The 15,856-nt window shown below is 47.3% G+C and overlaps 6 protein-coding genes across 6 annotated transcripts; 4 read left to right on the top strand and 2 right to left on the bottom strand.

The window, feature by feature from the left end:
* Nucleotides 1–1,488: 1,488 nt before the first annotated feature.
* On the bottom strand, nucleotides 1,489–2,889 carry ARB_06625 (uncharacterized protein; the record flags this gene model as incomplete). The annotated part of the gene is made up of 1 exon (XM_003015453.1): nucleotides 1,489–2,889. One exon carries the CDS (start codon nucleotides 2,887–2,889, stop codon nucleotides 1,489–1,491), a length of 1,401 nt encoding a protein of 466 aa, XP_003015499.1.
* A 1,101-nt stretch (nucleotides 2,890–3,990) lies between these two features.
* Nucleotides 3,991–5,025, top strand: ARB_06626 (uncharacterized protein; the record flags this gene model as incomplete). Its single annotated transcript, XM_003015454.1, has 2 exons — nucleotides 3,991–4,398; nucleotides 4,468–5,025. The coding sequence occupies 2 exons, from the start codon at nucleotides 3,991–3,993 to the stop codon at nucleotides 5,023–5,025; spliced, it is 966 nt and encodes a 321-aa protein (XP_003015500.1).
* Nucleotides 5,026–6,842: 1,817 nt separating this feature from the next.
* Nucleotides 6,843–10,165, top strand: ARB_06627 (uncharacterized protein; the record flags this gene model as incomplete). Its single annotated transcript, XM_003015455.1, has 9 exons — nucleotides 6,843–6,939; nucleotides 7,037–7,266; nucleotides 7,371–7,679; nucleotides 7,760–8,384; nucleotides 8,460–8,556; nucleotides 8,624–9,104; nucleotides 9,164–9,277; nucleotides 9,334–9,888; nucleotides 9,944–10,165. The coding sequence occupies 9 exons, from the start codon at nucleotides 6,843–6,845 to the stop codon at nucleotides 10,163–10,165; spliced, it is 2,730 nt and encodes a 909-aa protein (XP_003015501.1).
* A 720-nt stretch (nucleotides 10,166–10,885) lies between these two features.
* On the top strand, nucleotides 10,886–11,764 carry ARB_06628 (uncharacterized protein; the record flags this gene model as incomplete). The annotated part of the gene is made up of 1 exon (XM_003015456.1): nucleotides 10,886–11,764. The coding sequence occupies one exon, from the start codon at nucleotides 10,886–10,888 to the stop codon at nucleotides 11,762–11,764; it is 879 nt and encodes a 292-aa protein (XP_003015502.1).
* A 304-nt stretch (nucleotides 11,765–12,068) lies between these two features.
* ARB_06629 (GPI anchored protein, putative) lies at nucleotides 12,069–13,157 on the bottom strand (the record flags this gene model as incomplete). The annotated part of the gene is made up of 3 exons (XM_003015457.1): nucleotides 12,069–12,294; nucleotides 12,360–12,396; nucleotides 12,479–13,157. 3 exons carry the CDS (start codon nucleotides 13,155–13,157, stop codon nucleotides 12,069–12,071), a joined length of 942 nt encoding a protein of 313 aa, XP_003015503.1.
* A 2,295-nt stretch (nucleotides 13,158–15,452) lies between these two features.
* Nucleotides 15,453–15,623, top strand: ARB_06630 (uncharacterized protein; the record flags this gene model as incomplete). Its single annotated transcript, XM_003015458.1, has 1 exon — nucleotides 15,453–15,623. The coding sequence occupies one exon, from the start codon at nucleotides 15,453–15,455 to the stop codon at nucleotides 15,621–15,623; it is 171 nt and encodes a 56-aa protein (XP_003015504.1).
* Nucleotides 15,624–15,856: the final 233 nt, after the last annotated feature.

Consider the following 15,856-nt stretch of genomic DNA (forward strand, 5'->3'; position numbering starts at 1 on the left):
AGCGAAGCCACTTCTGACCGAGAAGACCTTGTAAAGGAGGGTATTGTGGCCTATGCTGTTACTTGCTCTTAATTGCAATTCACGCTCTTAATTGCAATTCAATTTCAGCTGCATTATCAAGCGATCTAGATTTGTGCTTGTCATTGTCTTCTTGCCGTTTTTGTGTATCCTCAAGGACTTAATATTAATGCATTAATGAACACTTTCCGCTTTATGGCAAGCCATCTTCCCCCTTTTTCGTAGGTATTTCTTGGTACAGCGTGCCTCCTCCATACATATTAACCCGGGGTATATGTGGTGATATTTGGCTATACAATACAAAGCATACTGGTGGCTTCTTTGCCCTGGGAGAGGGTGCAGGGATCCTTAGCCGGCCTTGATCCTAAGTTCAAGGCCATTCATATATCATTGCCCATCTGGTTTATAGTAGAGAGTCATATCCAGCTACTCTAACCAGAGGCACAATGTTTGTTAAACAATTAGTTATCAACCTCTTAGGGACTTTGATACTTGGGGCGTGTTAAAATACTTAAGTATCAAAGTCTCTATAGAAAATGTTCTCAGCAAAGAGAGCTTTGATATGCCGTCAACCCTTGTGAAGTACGTAATTCACAGAGAGCCTTGTGTAGCAACCCTGTTGTCCGAAAAAGATTGCCTGTCCGTTAGCCTGGCACATTAGTTGCCTCATATAACTAGAATGTATAGGCTGCTTCTTTAGAGCGGTCTGGGTCCTATAGACCCAAACTTGAATAAAAACCGCACATAATAGTTGATTTCACCCGCAACACACTACGGAGTACCTCGACACCAAATCTCCGGCAAGTCAACTCTTCCGTCCCGTACTCCATATGAGTTATAATAACCGGCGATATTTTTCTCAGCGAAGGAGTGCTTTCGATCCCTGATCCCGGGTAACTAACTTCACAAAACCTGATCCACATGGTTATTTGGTTAGAGAGTTAGGGTACCTCAGAGGCCCGGAGTCATACCAAATGCCGTGTTATAGAGCGTCCTGGTTGACTCTCGAGCCTCTGAACGCCGCATTCAATCCACCTTTCCACGGATTGGAAGCAATGGTCATCGGTTTTAGCTGCTGGGGAATCAGCGGCAGACAGGATGATCCACATATCAGCCGTATATCAAAGCCTATTAATCCCGGGATCAAGCTCATGACGGCTCGTATAAACTGACCAAAATGCACACTGTGAACTCCGTATCATCGCCATGATCAACGATCTTGAGTCCATCTTAAGGGAGATCACCGCGGCTTAAGTTTCTCGCATCGAAGCAAAAAAAATTCCTGGTTGAATTTGTCTATTTATCCGTACATTTCCCGTAACCCATCGTTAAAGACCCGACAACTTTTGCCTTGTCTCCAAAAAGAAAAAAGAAAAACCGAGTATCAAATGGAAAAAAATGGAGACGTTTAGAACCTTAACCAATCGCATAAATGCATGCAAAAAATACCCATAAAACTTTTCCTGCTCCTTACTCAATTGCGGAGACTCCACCGGCCTGGAGGACAGGGTTGACCTCTTCATCCTGCCACTTGAGTTTGAACTCTTGCCCAAGTTCCTTCTTCACGGCTGCCTGCACGGCTTCGAGAACATTTGCAAAAACTCCGAAATTGGCGGGATTGTTGGTGTCGTTCTCACCTCCCTTGAAGACGCCAGTGCGGACCAAACATGTATTCCAGCCGTACATGTTGCCGCCGCAGATGTCCGACTGAGGGTTGTCGCCAACCATGTAGATGTTCTTGGGCAGGGTGTGTTCATTGTGGATTTCCTTCATCCATTGCTGCATGACGGTGTCTGCGTACTTGTATGTTGCCAGCTCTGGCTTTCCGTATACAACACGCTCCAGGTCTCCGCCTGTTAGTGTCTTGTATTGGGACTCGATGGCAATGCGGAAGGCTCCTTGAGTCAAACGGGGAAGGGCGTGCTCAGTGGGGAAGACTATATCTCCCTGAGAGAAGTAGATTGGGATCTGGTTGGCAAGAGGGTTCTTTGCCCTCGTCTTTAGGCGGCCATTTTCACTGAGGAGAAGGTCCAGGATTATTTGCATATCGGTTTGGTAATCTCTAGAGTCGGCAAATACCATGATGGCATCGAAGTTCAAATTGTCGAAGTCGCGTATCTTGGCTTGTTTAACCTCCTCCTCTGATAGTTGGCTCCAGGGGGAGATGGTAGGATCCCATGCCTGGATGTCCTTGGTATGGACAACAGTCTTGAATCCATAGTCTTCGGCTACTTGTCGGACCTTGAATCCCTCACCGCCACAAACCAGGACGGTGTCATAATATTCCGACAGTGCCTGCATGGGAGTGTGAGACTGGATGAACTGCTCGGTGGAAATTGGTGATTTGAGGATCCCAGAAAGCTCGTCGACACGGGCACTCTCAGTCTTACCCCCACCATTGGTCAGCAATATGTATGGCAGCTTGATTCCGAGTTCGTTGTCTCCATTCAACACCTCCATTACTCTAGCAGCCTCCGGGATAAGTTTCTTGCCGTGGACCAGAACGCCATCAATATCGAAAGCAAATGCCATGTTCTTGGCTGCTTCGACTTTTTCCTTTGCCATGTCCTGGATCTGTGAAGCAAGCACATCTCGCTTGAGGCTTGCGGGGTCTCGAGAGCCGGATAGTCTCGAAGCTCGTGGGGATTTGGGGATGGGCAGAGCCATGCCAAAAGAATTGCGGGACCCCCGTCTATCCTGAAACGAAGGGGATAGGCTGAGGTTATGCATGAGAGAGCCTGCATCGCTGATCGAACTTCTCAATGCTCTCACTTCAATTGCGTTCCCTTGGTCAGACGGAATGCTGAGTTGCCCTCGTTTGACGGCACTATCCCTCCTCGACCACTCGGTGTCCTGCTGAGGTTGAGACATGGCTGTGGTGGTTGTGGAGAAACGTTGAGCAGGAGAAAAGAGGTAATGATGGAAAGGTTATAGGTGTAGATACTTCCAAACGGGAAGTATTTGAATCAAGAGTGACTGGTAGTGAAAGAAAGACTCAGCTCAGTCAGATTTTTGGATATCAATTGTAGGCGGGGCCGGCATTTATATATCCAATTCGAATGAGGAAACTTGTCAAGGGCTTGTCCGAAATTCGTGCGGAGGAGAAAAGTCAGAGACTTCTTTCCCTCGGAGATCTTCACAGGCGGTAGTCTCATAAACATTCTTGCAAACCATTGCAATGGTTCGAAACGACGATTGCATGTCATAATGTGACGTTATGTGGCAACCAAAGGTTCTGATTGGACCCAAACAAATCTAAATTCACTGGCAGTGGTTAATTGTCCATCGAAGGTGTCTCTCCAAAGTGGATAGCCTGATACAACATCGAGTTGTTTGTCCAACATCAATTGCGCACTGTGGATAAGATGAACTGAGGGTGCGGTTAATGTCCGAGTCGAGTTGTAGGGGTGGTTTTCTTCCACGTTCCCCACTGGCCCGAAAGCCCCGACGATCGAGTGGACCTTGCTCCCCGTCTTGGTAATAATTGGACGTATTTGCTCTCCCGGTTGGCTACGAGGTCGATTATCTCTGGGTACCGCTCAAGGGCGCCTGTCTCCATTGAATCCACTCCCGGGTTGTTTGAGGCCTCAAAGCACATGCATATAGTAAGCATAATATATCCACTAGTATCCGCTATTTTCAGGAGAAGGGCAAATGGGAAAATTTGAGTTCGTAATACGTCATAGCTGTAGGCGGACGGAGTCGATTCTCCATAACCACGAAAAATTCTAGGGCACATTGCAGCGGGAAGGCAATAGGATTCGAGGGTTCAATCACGGTTTCGTTTTATCCTTGAGGTATTTCTCGAGGAATACATCGTCCTGCAGCTGTCCAGTCCTTTTTGAAAGAAGATCCTCCAGAAAGGGTAACAGAAGACTATCCATACCCAAGAAAGATATCACTCGGGATAACAATACAGGGGGGGGAATCATAGTGCATTTATCATTGCATTGGTAACGGCTGCTTGATACAATGTCTCGCAATATTACTTTCAAATTGAGTAACGGTGTCACCATTCCGGGGTTGGGTTTCGGTACCTTTTCCAACGAAGGATCAAAGGGGGAAGCATACAAAGCAGTTCTGCATGCACTGCGGACCGGGTACAGGCATCTGGACTGTGCCTGGTTCTATTTGAACGAGGATGAGATTGGACAAGCGATCCAGGATTTCCTCAAGGAAAACACGAGCGTGAAGCGATCCGATTTGTTTATCACCACCAAGGTCTGGAATCATTTGCATGAAAAAGACGAGGTGGCATGGTCTTTAGAGAACTCGTTGAAGAATCTCCAATTGGACTATGTCGACCTTTTCCTGATTCACTGGCCGATCGCCTGTGAAAAGGATGATAAGAATATGCCAAAGATCGGCCCCGACGGCAAGGTATGATATTCCTTCGAATAGTAGCTGCAGATTGGGCCAAGAATCTAACGATTAATGTTATACGAATAGTATGTGGTTAAGAAGGGCTTGACTGAGAATCCGGAGCCGACATGGCGGGCAATGGAGGAATTGTATGAATCTGGTAAGGCGAAATCGATCGGACTTTCAAACTTCACCATTCCAGGTATAAAGCAAATCCTTTCATTCGCCAAAATTCCTCCCCATGTGAACCAAATCGAAATCCACCCATTCCTTCCGAATACCGAGCTTGTCGACTTTTGTTTCTCGAAGAACATTATGCCCCAGGCATACTCGCCGCTCGGGTCCCAGAATCAGGTCCCGACGACTGGTGAAAAGGTCGGAACCAACCCAACATTGAACAAGATCGCGGAGGAGGGTGGTCACACCTTGGCCCAGGTTTTGATAGCCTGGGGGCTGAGACGAGGGTATGTGGTTCTACCTAAGAGCTCGAATCCCCAGCGGATCGAGAGTAACTTCAAGGAAATCAAGCTATCCGACGAAGAATTTGAGGCGGTCAATAAAGTGTCGGAGGGTAGACACTCGCGGTTCGTGAACATGAAGGACACCTTTGGCTATGATGTTTGGCCAGAAGAGGCCTCACAGTAAGCCATTGCCCTGGGTCCTTGAGTGCCCGGAAAAGAGGCAAGGCAAATCGAGCCACTGGGCGGACATATTTATATAGAGCAGCAATATGTTATATGGCTGTGCTCAGGCAGTTAGTTGGGATGACCGTTACGAGGTAGTAAAAAAAAAAAAAAAAATGAAGAGTTCGATGGAGTGAAGCACCGTGTCGTGTAACACCACTTCTTCAGCCTTTGGTGACATGTTGGGAGTTGGAAACTCGCCCAATAATGTTCCACTTTTGGATTAGGCTATTGTTCTCTGCATTACTGATCGGTGAGGAGGTTAGTTATTCGTTGCACAGTTCGTCCTCCGTCCGTTAGCAATAATAACTAAATTTCGACAACAGATACTTTTTTTTGTAGCTAGTTATTCTGTGAAATAATAACTGCATTGGGTAAAACATTCTTCAGCTCGTTATTCTGGACACGTCTCCACGTACTTTTGAGTTGCCGAAACGAAACGACGTCTTCAGCTGTCAGCGACTGACTCATAGTTGTCGTGTGTAGGATCGCAAGGATGTTGTTTGCAGTAGCGCTGCACCGCCATTCCCCCGCTGGCGGGGCGAATTATCGGCTTGTTGCGCAATAACCTTCCATATATTGCTCAACAAATTTTTGTGGACAGCCATATTGTGTTTATGGCGTAATTTGATGCAGTTGACTCTGTAGTTAAATAACTACAGAGTAGTTCGTATGGAGACACTTGACCCTTCGATTACCGTTCACACCGCCCGATGATTATGGCAATGGACTCCGTCTTCTGGCCATGATCTGGGTATTCCTTGCTTCACCCACTTTGTGTGAATCTCCGTAACATGCGCGAGATCTGATGTGGCTCTGCAAGCACCAGAAGCTGCCAAGGGACATGGATGGCCCCGTCTGCTGTGGGCCGGTAGCAGCGCTTCGGTATCAGCGCAGCCACAAGAACTAGCAAATAGTCGCTGCCCTACGACGCCTGGTGTCTGTTAGCTGCTGCTGAACACACACTGAGGGGGTAAAGTGCTGTTCAACTCACATGGACAGACGCCGGCGGGCTTGGGCGAAAGGGCGTCGTCACCTTCAGCTGGGCTGTTAGCTACCATCCTTCGACGGACCTAGATCTTTAAATAGAAAAAGCAAACGGCGTAGTTTCGAGTGTGTTTGAGCGAGGGGCTCCTATTGCTATGGATGTTGCTGCCGGCTCGTAGTTGGCCGTTGGGAGGGCTGTCGTTGTCGTTGTCGTTGGTGTTGGCGTTGTCGTTGGCGTTGATGTTGATGTTGATGTTGATGTTGTAAGTTTGTGAAGCGCGCGAAACTCGGAGTTTAGGCGTTTGCGCCCGATCCGGCAAGTCGTCATCGTGCGCCTCAAAAAGGACTTGCTCGCCAACTTCACGCCTCCCGCTGCATCGTCGTCGCCAGCACATCCTCGCATCTTTCTACGGCTGCGGCGGCAGAGCCTCCAGTGGAATTTACATATATACCGGTTGTTGGGGCTTGCGTCCAGCGTTGGGTTTACTGGCTTGTTGCAGCTGTACGCCGTAGCTAAGGCCGCGACGCAGGTATAAACCACTTATCCCCGTAAGTACCTCTACCTTTGGCCGTCACGACTACTACACTCTATACATCCATTTCTTTTCAGGAACCTCGAGGCTTACAGGAGAACTTGATACTAGGCTTCCTCGGACCCAGATCTCACACGCCTTCCTGCCTTATCCGCGAAGCTCCGTCCCAGCACGCCTACTTGGTGCATAATACCCGGCTAGGCGCCGACCTCACTCAGCATCAAAGGACTACGGCAACGTTGAAGCAGCTACGATAATAATGAGTCCCAATACGAAGGAGAATACAAATGGGGGGACGTCTGCGGAAAAGAGCGGAAACCTGCCCGCGCAGATATTGACGGGGAAACAGGAGCATTGTACGTACCTGCGGCAGAAGCTGTTCCCTACACACGCTGGGCCAAACAGCTCGACCGGGGAGTACGGTTTAGCTAATTCGCTTCAAATGGCACTTAGATCTCAAACGGGAGTTAGTCGGCGCTCAGGTTTCGAGCGAGATCGTTGAGCTCAATTCTCCAACTGCGTTACGACGATTTGGCGCCCCATTCAAGTCGGACTTTGGAGAAATAGCGCCTGTTGACTCAGAATTGCCAATTCTACGTTATATATTCGTTAACCATGTCCGGAACTTTCCATTTCTAGATAAGGCACATGAGAAGGAGTTTTGGCAAGATCGTCTCCAGGTGGTACGTTCAAGGAATTACCCAGGCTAGCAGCTAATTCCTGGCTTTGCTACGACTAGATTATTTTTTACATGATATGCTAACTTCCTATCTTTTTTAAACGTTAGTTTCTTGAGTCCTTTGCTAATAAGAATATTTCATCGAGTGAAGATCGACATGAAGAAACTAAGAGGCGGAAGCTCGCAAAGAAATGCGAAAAAGTGGTCGAACTAATGATGGTTTCTGGGATACCAACATCCTCTGGGTATGAGGAGAGAATACGCTTCTCAGAAATGGAGGTTGTTGACCGGGGGGCAAATGAACAGGGGCTACTTGTCAACATGCCCGAAGGAAATATTATCAATGGCTGGGATGTTAACATCGCATCAGTCAGAACAACCTCCGTAAGGCGAACCTTGAGATATCACCAGCATGCGGTATGTGTTACTATTATCTTCTTTTTTTTTTTGGTCCCTGTACCCTTGTAACTGCTCCTTTTCTCATTGGTCGTGTGCAGGAATTCTTAATCCGTGTCCGGCAACAAGATGGCCCTAGCATCTACATTGGCCGTCGCTTCGGTGATTTTGCGAGATTGCACAAAAAACTACGAACTGAGTTGCCTGGGAAAATCATACCTCCTCTTCCCAGGAAAAATAAAACCTCGGTATCATCGTCATTCATTGGTTCAAATCTGGACGACGATGCTTCGTCCACATCGTCTGTCAATACCCTAGAGACAACTGAAGGCCAATCTACTCGAAACCTCGTTGTTCCGGGCACCCTCAAACATAAAACTTCCATGTCCTCACTCAAATCTATAGGCTCACAGTCGCCTAGAGCATCAGGAGAGCTACAGGGTGAAACTGTCACACTGTACAGAGAGGAGCAACGCGTATCTCTTCGCGCATTTTTGAGACTGATTCTACAAAATCATAGAATAGCCTCCTCCAATGCGATAAAGGAATTCCTAACGGATAAACCGATCACCTTAAATGAAGAGGAAGAGGTAGATGTCGCAAGAAGAAAAGAGCTTGATGCCAAACGCATTGAAGAGCAAAGACGCTTTTACGAGATTGCACGAAAACGCGCGCGTGAATTAGATGTTTATATGGAACAATTCAGACAAGATATTGTGGAAAGAAGTAAGTAAAACATCCGTCGATTCTTCTATTACCCTTCTTCTAGAGACTCACTATTAACGATCCGACCTCCTACAGATGGCCTCACAAAACTATTTCAGGAGATTAGAGACAAGGACTCTGTAGAAGCGTTGAGTCCACAATATCAAAAGTTTGCAGAATGGCTGCGTATCGAGTATGTATACCCTGCCTTCGCTTTTGTAACCCCCAGTTTCATGTCTCTGACAAACAATCTACAACAGGGTTGCGGCTACACTATACCATATCTTTTTAGCTGAGGATAATTCTCCGGAATTATTCGCCCAGGCCAAACGGATACACTCTTTGATCCCGTATTCGATTTTAAAGAATGTCATCCGCATTGCTAACCCTGCTGCCGTGATGGCCGGAGTTCTGGACCTTTTCCTTGCTCAACCGTTTGGAGCTCGATCTCTTTTACAGCGAATATTCGCCATGGCGATTCAAGACGGCGTGAAAGCTTTTCAAAAGTCAGTCGATAGCCTAGCAGCGAGAATCGATGACAATATTCTAGTAGATAAGCTTCGAGCATTTACGGAAGCCGATGAACAGGTGAAGAATGAGCTCCGTGCAGAGGCAGAAGCAGAAAACGTTGATATAGTTGTGGTGATCTTGCGGTCAGAACACTTCGAGCCGGAATTGACTGTACGGCAAATTGAGAAAGTGTTCAATTCTTATGTCGCTTGGGTGAGCGCAGTTGAAAGTGTACGTGGCTTTGGCTTCCCCCACCCACTCGAATTGCATTGCTAACATGTTCATAATAGATTAATGATCCTGAGATACAGCAAGGTGCTCAGTGGTTTTCATACCTAAAGCAGCTTTTGAAAGTGCTCACGCGGCAAAGAGATAAGATGATGATGCTTAGTATTATTGAAGAGGTAAGATACCGCTCGTTTCCTTTGGCATCCATTATAGGTACCTACTGACTCTGTAGCAGCCTGTGACCCTACAACTTTTCCGTGATTTATTCACCATCTTCTACGAGCCTCTGGTCCGTGTTTACAAATCTGCCAACGTCTACAATAGCATCACAGACTTTGCAGAATTTGCAAATGATGCTATTGCTGTCATTGAGCGAGCTCAGAGACAAGATGTTTCTGCCGATCCGAACCAAACTGTTCAGTCATTTATTGACCTTTGCACCCGCCATCAGCATAGCTTTTATAAATTCGTTCATGAAGTTCATATTCATGATAACGGGCTCTTCGCATCGCTAATGACGTGGTTGGAAGATATTCTCAAGTTCCTTCGCGAGGGACCAGAAAGTGGGGGCACTCTTGACATGAATGCACTCTTCCAAGGAGCTGTTTCTGCTGGCCAGATTGACAAGGACATCGCGATCGCCGAGATTGACGCCCTGATTAAATGGCATTCAGACAGAAAGAAATGGCACCAGGATAAAACCCGGCAGAAGATGGCTGCTGAAGGTGTTAACGAGCAGATTCCAGGTGCCTCTACGTTTAAAAGCAGTGACTTTGGGCTCCATGAGGTAAGAAACTCTGAGGCTACCTATATATGTTCTCCTGTTAACATTCTTCTTTTAGGGTGACTTGGAAGACCTGGTAATTGAAGATGACATTTCAGACCCATCAGATGAAAACTCTGAGGATGATGATATGGACCCTATAGAATTTGAACGCAAACGCCGTGCCAGGCATCAGGACCGGCTCCGTCGTTCTGCAGGGGAACCAGTGAAACCTAAGATATCGGAGATATTGAAGCTACGGGACTCCTTTGGATCGATGTTAAGGATGGTCCTCGCATGATAAAGAAGAGGTGAAGAAGATATATCTGTCTTTCCGGCTCTAGCTTTGTGGTTATATTTTGGGAATACACGGCGGCTCTGAAACTAGGTAGAAGCATCCAAGGCAGATCCAAAAGTGAATTATATACGACATATGTATAATTTTGCATATACGGCATAAGCTCCACCCCATTCTTTGCCTGTGCTCCATGGAAAACGCTCAACGCTGGAGTAACATGCATTGATTTAGTGGGGATAGTAGGGTAGACAAGCGTGCTGTTGGATTGTGTTTAAGGCCAGTTTTTGAGTTGCGGCAGCTGTGGAGCCACTCTAAGTTTAGATAAGATCGATAAAAGGCGGTTGCCATGGCTACTACAACCCTCAACTGTCCTCGACCCGGCTTCTTCCTCCTCGACAATGTCTTCGACAACCCTTTTTACCCTGCTTCCTATGACCTTCACTATCTAGTATGTCGGGCCAGCCGGAGAGCGACGCTTCTCCAGGCCAGCGCCCTTCCTGGACCGGGAGGAAACCGGAAACCTTGCGAGGCCTTCTAGTCAATGGGAGATGGCATTGTGACTGTGAGCCTCGCCGGATAGCAAGCCATTTTGAGACGAAAAACGGTGGCAAAAACCATGGGCGTTGGTGTAAGCATATGTGTATACATTTTACTACGATATTCCGCTCAGGCTAACGGTAATACTTTTGCCCTACAGTCTATACATGCCCGAAGCCACGGGAAATGCGATGCGGATTCTTTCTATGGGACGATATCGCAAAGGAACGAGAGGTACCACAAAGTGCAGTAGATGCTATGACGGAGAATACCGACGCTCGAGAGGCAGATCCAGTCCAAGTTCGACCTGATAATATAAAGCCAGGTCCAGTACTACGTACACCAAAAGCGAACCGCATCCGAGAGTCCATACGCGGCGGGCTGTTAACGCCAGAGTCTCAGACAAAGAGGAAACGAGACGCAGATATAACTGCTTATTTGGATAAATACCAAAGCCCTACTAAAAAAGGGAAGCTTGAGTTACCTAAATCACCGGAAACAGAGCAGGACACCAGCTCCTTCACAACTGTTGCGGATATTTCCTACCCTTCGCTGGCTTCAAGGCTTGAGGCCTTGGATGCCGAACCAATACCACCACCGCCGTTATTCACGACTCCTAAGAAGTCAACACCTCCGCCAAAAAGTGAAACCTGTCCTGCCCAGAAAACGTCGCTTGAGGCCCCTACCACCCCGACTCCTTCGCGCTTTACGTCATCGCCTCTTTTCTATCATTCAGCAGAGAGGATCAATAAGAAATTCCGGCACTGTGAGACAACAGCCAAGGCTCTTGGTATACTTGAGGCTCATAAAATTAACGTTACGCCCAAAGCGAAGGAAGAATTGGCTGAGCTGCTGGATAGGAACGATTTGAAGACCCTGGGAATTATTAAGGGAAGGGATATATCAAGGCTGGCGATCAAGAGCCGGGAGAAACGCATAGAAGAGTTGGAAAGCCGGATCTCAATCTTAGAGGCAGAACGGGAATCTTGGAAATCGTTGTCGATCAACAAAGGTCACCACCCACCTTCTGGGACCCGGAAAGACAAAGATAAACTTGGAATGTAATTTAAGAATCTCTGGCATGTTTAATTCAGAAAGAAGAGTGTCACTTGAAGTATGATTTCATTCCACATGCAGTTATTTAGTACCGATGCAACAGCATTGACAAATTCTGACCAGGCGTGATAAACAAATCCGCAATTGTTTTGGGAAAAGGTGCAGTTTGTCCGCAAATTATTTGGATATAAAAGATTCAGTAGGGAGAATTGAACAAATAGAACATTATAAATGCATGAAGTGAAGGTATATATATAGCATAATTATAAAAACGAAGCGGAAATGCTGTTGACGAGTGGGAGTGGGAGGGAATTTAGAGGGCGGCGATCACACCCAGTCCACCGGCAAGGATGGGGAAAACGTTGACAGAGAGGCAGCCAGCACCGTTGCTTTGTGGAGTATCTGGCGAAGATGATGGAGAAGACCCAGAGACGTTAGTGGATGTTGGGTAAGAACTTCCAGAAGTAGAGGTAGAGGTTGAAGTGCTGGAGGAGGTAGTGGTGCTGTCATTGGAGCTAATACCTCTGCAATCAGGGTTTCTAGAGCCCTATTTTATCTGTTAGCAGGGACAAGGCATGCAAAGTTATATTTGAATGTCACATACAGGAGCACAGCAAAGGGTGCCAGACTTGGAGCACTTTCTACCGAGATCACAGTGGCCTAAAGGAATGGGGTTAATATTGGTTCAGCAATTAGTGGTATGTCATATGCGGGTTAACTTACTTCCAGTGTTCTGGCAGCAGGTCTCTCCCACAGTTGGGTTATAGCAGCTGTCAGTGCCGCAGACCTTGTTTCCAGTGCCGTACTGGCGAGCACAGCTCTCGTCGGTAGGGCCGCTGCTGCCACCAGAGCCGCCGGAGCCCCCAGAGCCACCACTGCTACCGCCGCTGCTACCGCCGCTGCCGCCAGAACCGCCGCTGCCGCCAGAGGGATCACAGCTAGAGTATCTTGGGTCATCTGGGTTGTAGCACTTGGTCGAATCGTTGGGGCATTCCTTGTAACCGCTACCGAAGCAGCTCTGGCAGGTTACACCCCGTCCAGAGCAGGAGTCGGAGCCACCAGAGCTTCCACCGGAAGAACCACCAGAAGAACCACCAGAAGAGCCGCCGCTGCTGCTGGAGCAGCTAGAGTACTTTGGGTCGTCCGGGTTGTAGCACTTGGATGAGTCATCAGGGCATTCCTTGAAGCCACTGCCGAAGCAGCTCTGGCAGGTAACGCCTCTGCCAGAGCAGTGCTCATCTCCTGAAGCACGAGCAAAGATGTTGCTACGAGCCTTCAAGTTGTTACCGGTTCGGCTGAGCGAGTGGGCGCTTCTGGAGGAGGCACTGGAATCGTCGGGGACGGAGCCAGCAGCAACCAAAGTTGCTCCCAAGAAGAGTAGGGAGGCGACAGAGAAGCGCATAGTGATGTCGAGGTATTGATATATAGGGTATGGCTAAAATTATTGAACTGAAGAAGAGAAAGAAAAAGAACGACTGGAGTTGGTTGAGCTGGAAACTGTCCTTCAGCAAAAGCGACAGAAGAGACGAGAAAAGGGTGAAGGAGGAGGTATATATAAAATTCGAGGACCTGTCCTAAAAATACACGAGGAGGACCACATCTCGGATTTGGGCTCCGCTGCTACTCCGAATTGGGGAGTAGCTCGCTACAGGATCCCATGCCTTTATTTTCCCATGAGAACATGAGGCTATGTTCTGATGATCAGGATAGGTGACAACGTTAATTGGCCGGGAACAGAAGCCCTCCATTCACAGCGAGCTGTGGACTCGAAAACCTTGACTCTGGCTTGTGGAAAGGCGCATGTGGAGTTGGGCACTAGTCTGGAGTTGGGAAAAGCTCAAAGATGCTTGAAGCCCCTTTCCCATTCTCTCCTCGTATTTTGACTGCGTCTGTTTTAGCGATGCTGTTAGCCTTGACCAAATCGGGTATCAACAAGGCTCGATCACAAAAAAAGCAACTGGGGAGAATAGGGGCAAATACGAGTGAGTGTTTGGGTGGCTTGATTGTCGATCTGGATGAATGTTCTGTGAAGATTAACTGTGCTTGAGTTAATGACCGTTTGGCACCAAGGCGGCAAAGGGGTTGAGCATAACATCTCCTCTCGAGTCTCATGCCGTCTCGCGTTCGCCAGCGCTGCAAGTAGGCGAGTTGAAGGCAACGCGACCCAAATAAGCTGAAGCCCAAGCGGGATGAAGATATTAGGTTACGCTAAAAAGCTTGGCACCTTTGAGCCTCCTTTATTCTGGTATCTCCGTGTTCTGCCCGCGCAAGGTCCACCCCAGGCAGGCAGGATCACAACACAGCTTCTGATTCTCCTTCCCTTCGGCGGCTTCTTTTCCGCACCCCTTTTGGCTGCTATGCCGTATAACCCATATTCAGTCCCATTGCGCTCCGAATTATATGTGATATCTTCACTTGTGTGCAGGTTGTCATCTCTGCCCTGGGGAATATGGAGAGAATTCGATTAAATTAGCGTACCCACTAGTTTTATAAATAGCATCTCAGCCAGCTTGACTGATGACCTGGGGTTGAACCCTCCCTTCTTGGGTATTATTCAGAACGGAATATTTGGCCTTTTTATGGGACACCTTCCCGTCCCAGCTGATGGTGAGACGGATGTGCTCCGTACCCCTGCGATTCATGCTGGCAATCTTAGGTGCGGCGTGCTGTGATGCCTCGCCATGATGGGTAGTATTCTTGGCATCCTCGTTCCGCGAGAGAGATGACTGGCAGCTCTGTTCCATAGTGTGGGGCTCAAGCAAAGCTAGCTAGGACACTAATTTCGGCCGTGAGATCACACGCTGCTAGCTGAGGCTCAGCGGCCTCTTTTCCAGCGAGCGGTCATTGGCTCGGTTTAATCAATCAGACACCAAGACCCAGCACTCACTCCAAGTTGGCCTCACTCTCTTCGTGTGATAAAAAAAGCTCAAACCTGCACGGCACAGAGCCCAAGGATACTGTGGGAGTCCGAAGACAGGTGGGCGCTGGGCCCTCTACCCCGTATTCAAGGCAGAACACTGGAGAAAGATCATGAGGCTGTTCAACTGAACATGTCAAAGAGAGTTGCAAAGCGGCGCTCAGGAAATCTGTCGTGTGCATCGTTTGTTGGCGTCAGACTTTATGCTACCATATGGCGGCGTGCTTCACAAGCGAACCTGGGGCTTGAGGCTTGCCTATAGGATTGTTTGTTGCTGCGAACATTTTACTGTCGGCCGCCAAGAAGACGTTACAGTTCGGTCCTGTCAATCGTCAAATAGTCGCAGCCGTCGAGATGATGATCTGCACCTTGCCTCTGATCACGACTGGAAATGGGCATTATTATTATTTATCTTGTTCAATAATAATTCTGCTTTGGCGTGTTTATGGATTATGTGCATACGAGGTCCAGAGTATCGAATTCGTTACTCCGTACATTCTCGCAAAGTGATATCGCACGTCTGGTACGGAATATTGCGCGAATCTCCCAGGAAGATGCGACCGATGTCGCTTTTTAAAACGAGACAGACACCATGCAAATTATTATTGCAGCCGCTGCTCTATTATTGCCAAGTCGCAGGGTGTGTTGTTCAAATAACTCATGTCGAAACGCTTAAAAGCTATATTATCAGGTCTTCGCTTGCCACGACTTTTCTCTCCTGGGATTGAAGTTGAAACTCCTCTGGTTATTTTCTCAGTAACATCGTGATCAACATTGATGATGGCTGCTGCTGCTGCTGAAGATGATGAAGTTGAGGTTGAAGTTGACAAGTTGTTCGGATGTCGAAGGTTGGAGTTTCTGGCCATCAAAATAGGCTCCGCACGTGACCACTTTAATTCCATAGCGGATAAAGTATGTTTTGCGGCACTACTATCTTCCGTAGAGACATAGTGGTAAACACTAATAAGTATTAATAGAGTACTAATACTAACCAATAATAATATTAATATAGTAGCTACTAAGAATATTATAAATATACTATATTAAGAAAAGATATATTTTTTTTTTAATTTAGTACTATAATAGCTTTTATAATTAACTACTTAATATAAAAATCTTTTAAATTTAAATCTTACTTATACTTTATCTCTCTTTATTTTAACTTCTAATTTCTTAACTTCTAA

This window comes from Trichophyton benhamiae (assembly GCF_000151125.1).
Source record: "Trichophyton benhamiae CBS 112371 chromosome Unknown contig01535.1, whole genome shotgun sequence".
NCBI classification, from domain to species: domain Eukaryota; kingdom Fungi; phylum Ascomycota; class Eurotiomycetes; order Onygenales; family Arthrodermataceae; genus Trichophyton; species Trichophyton benhamiae.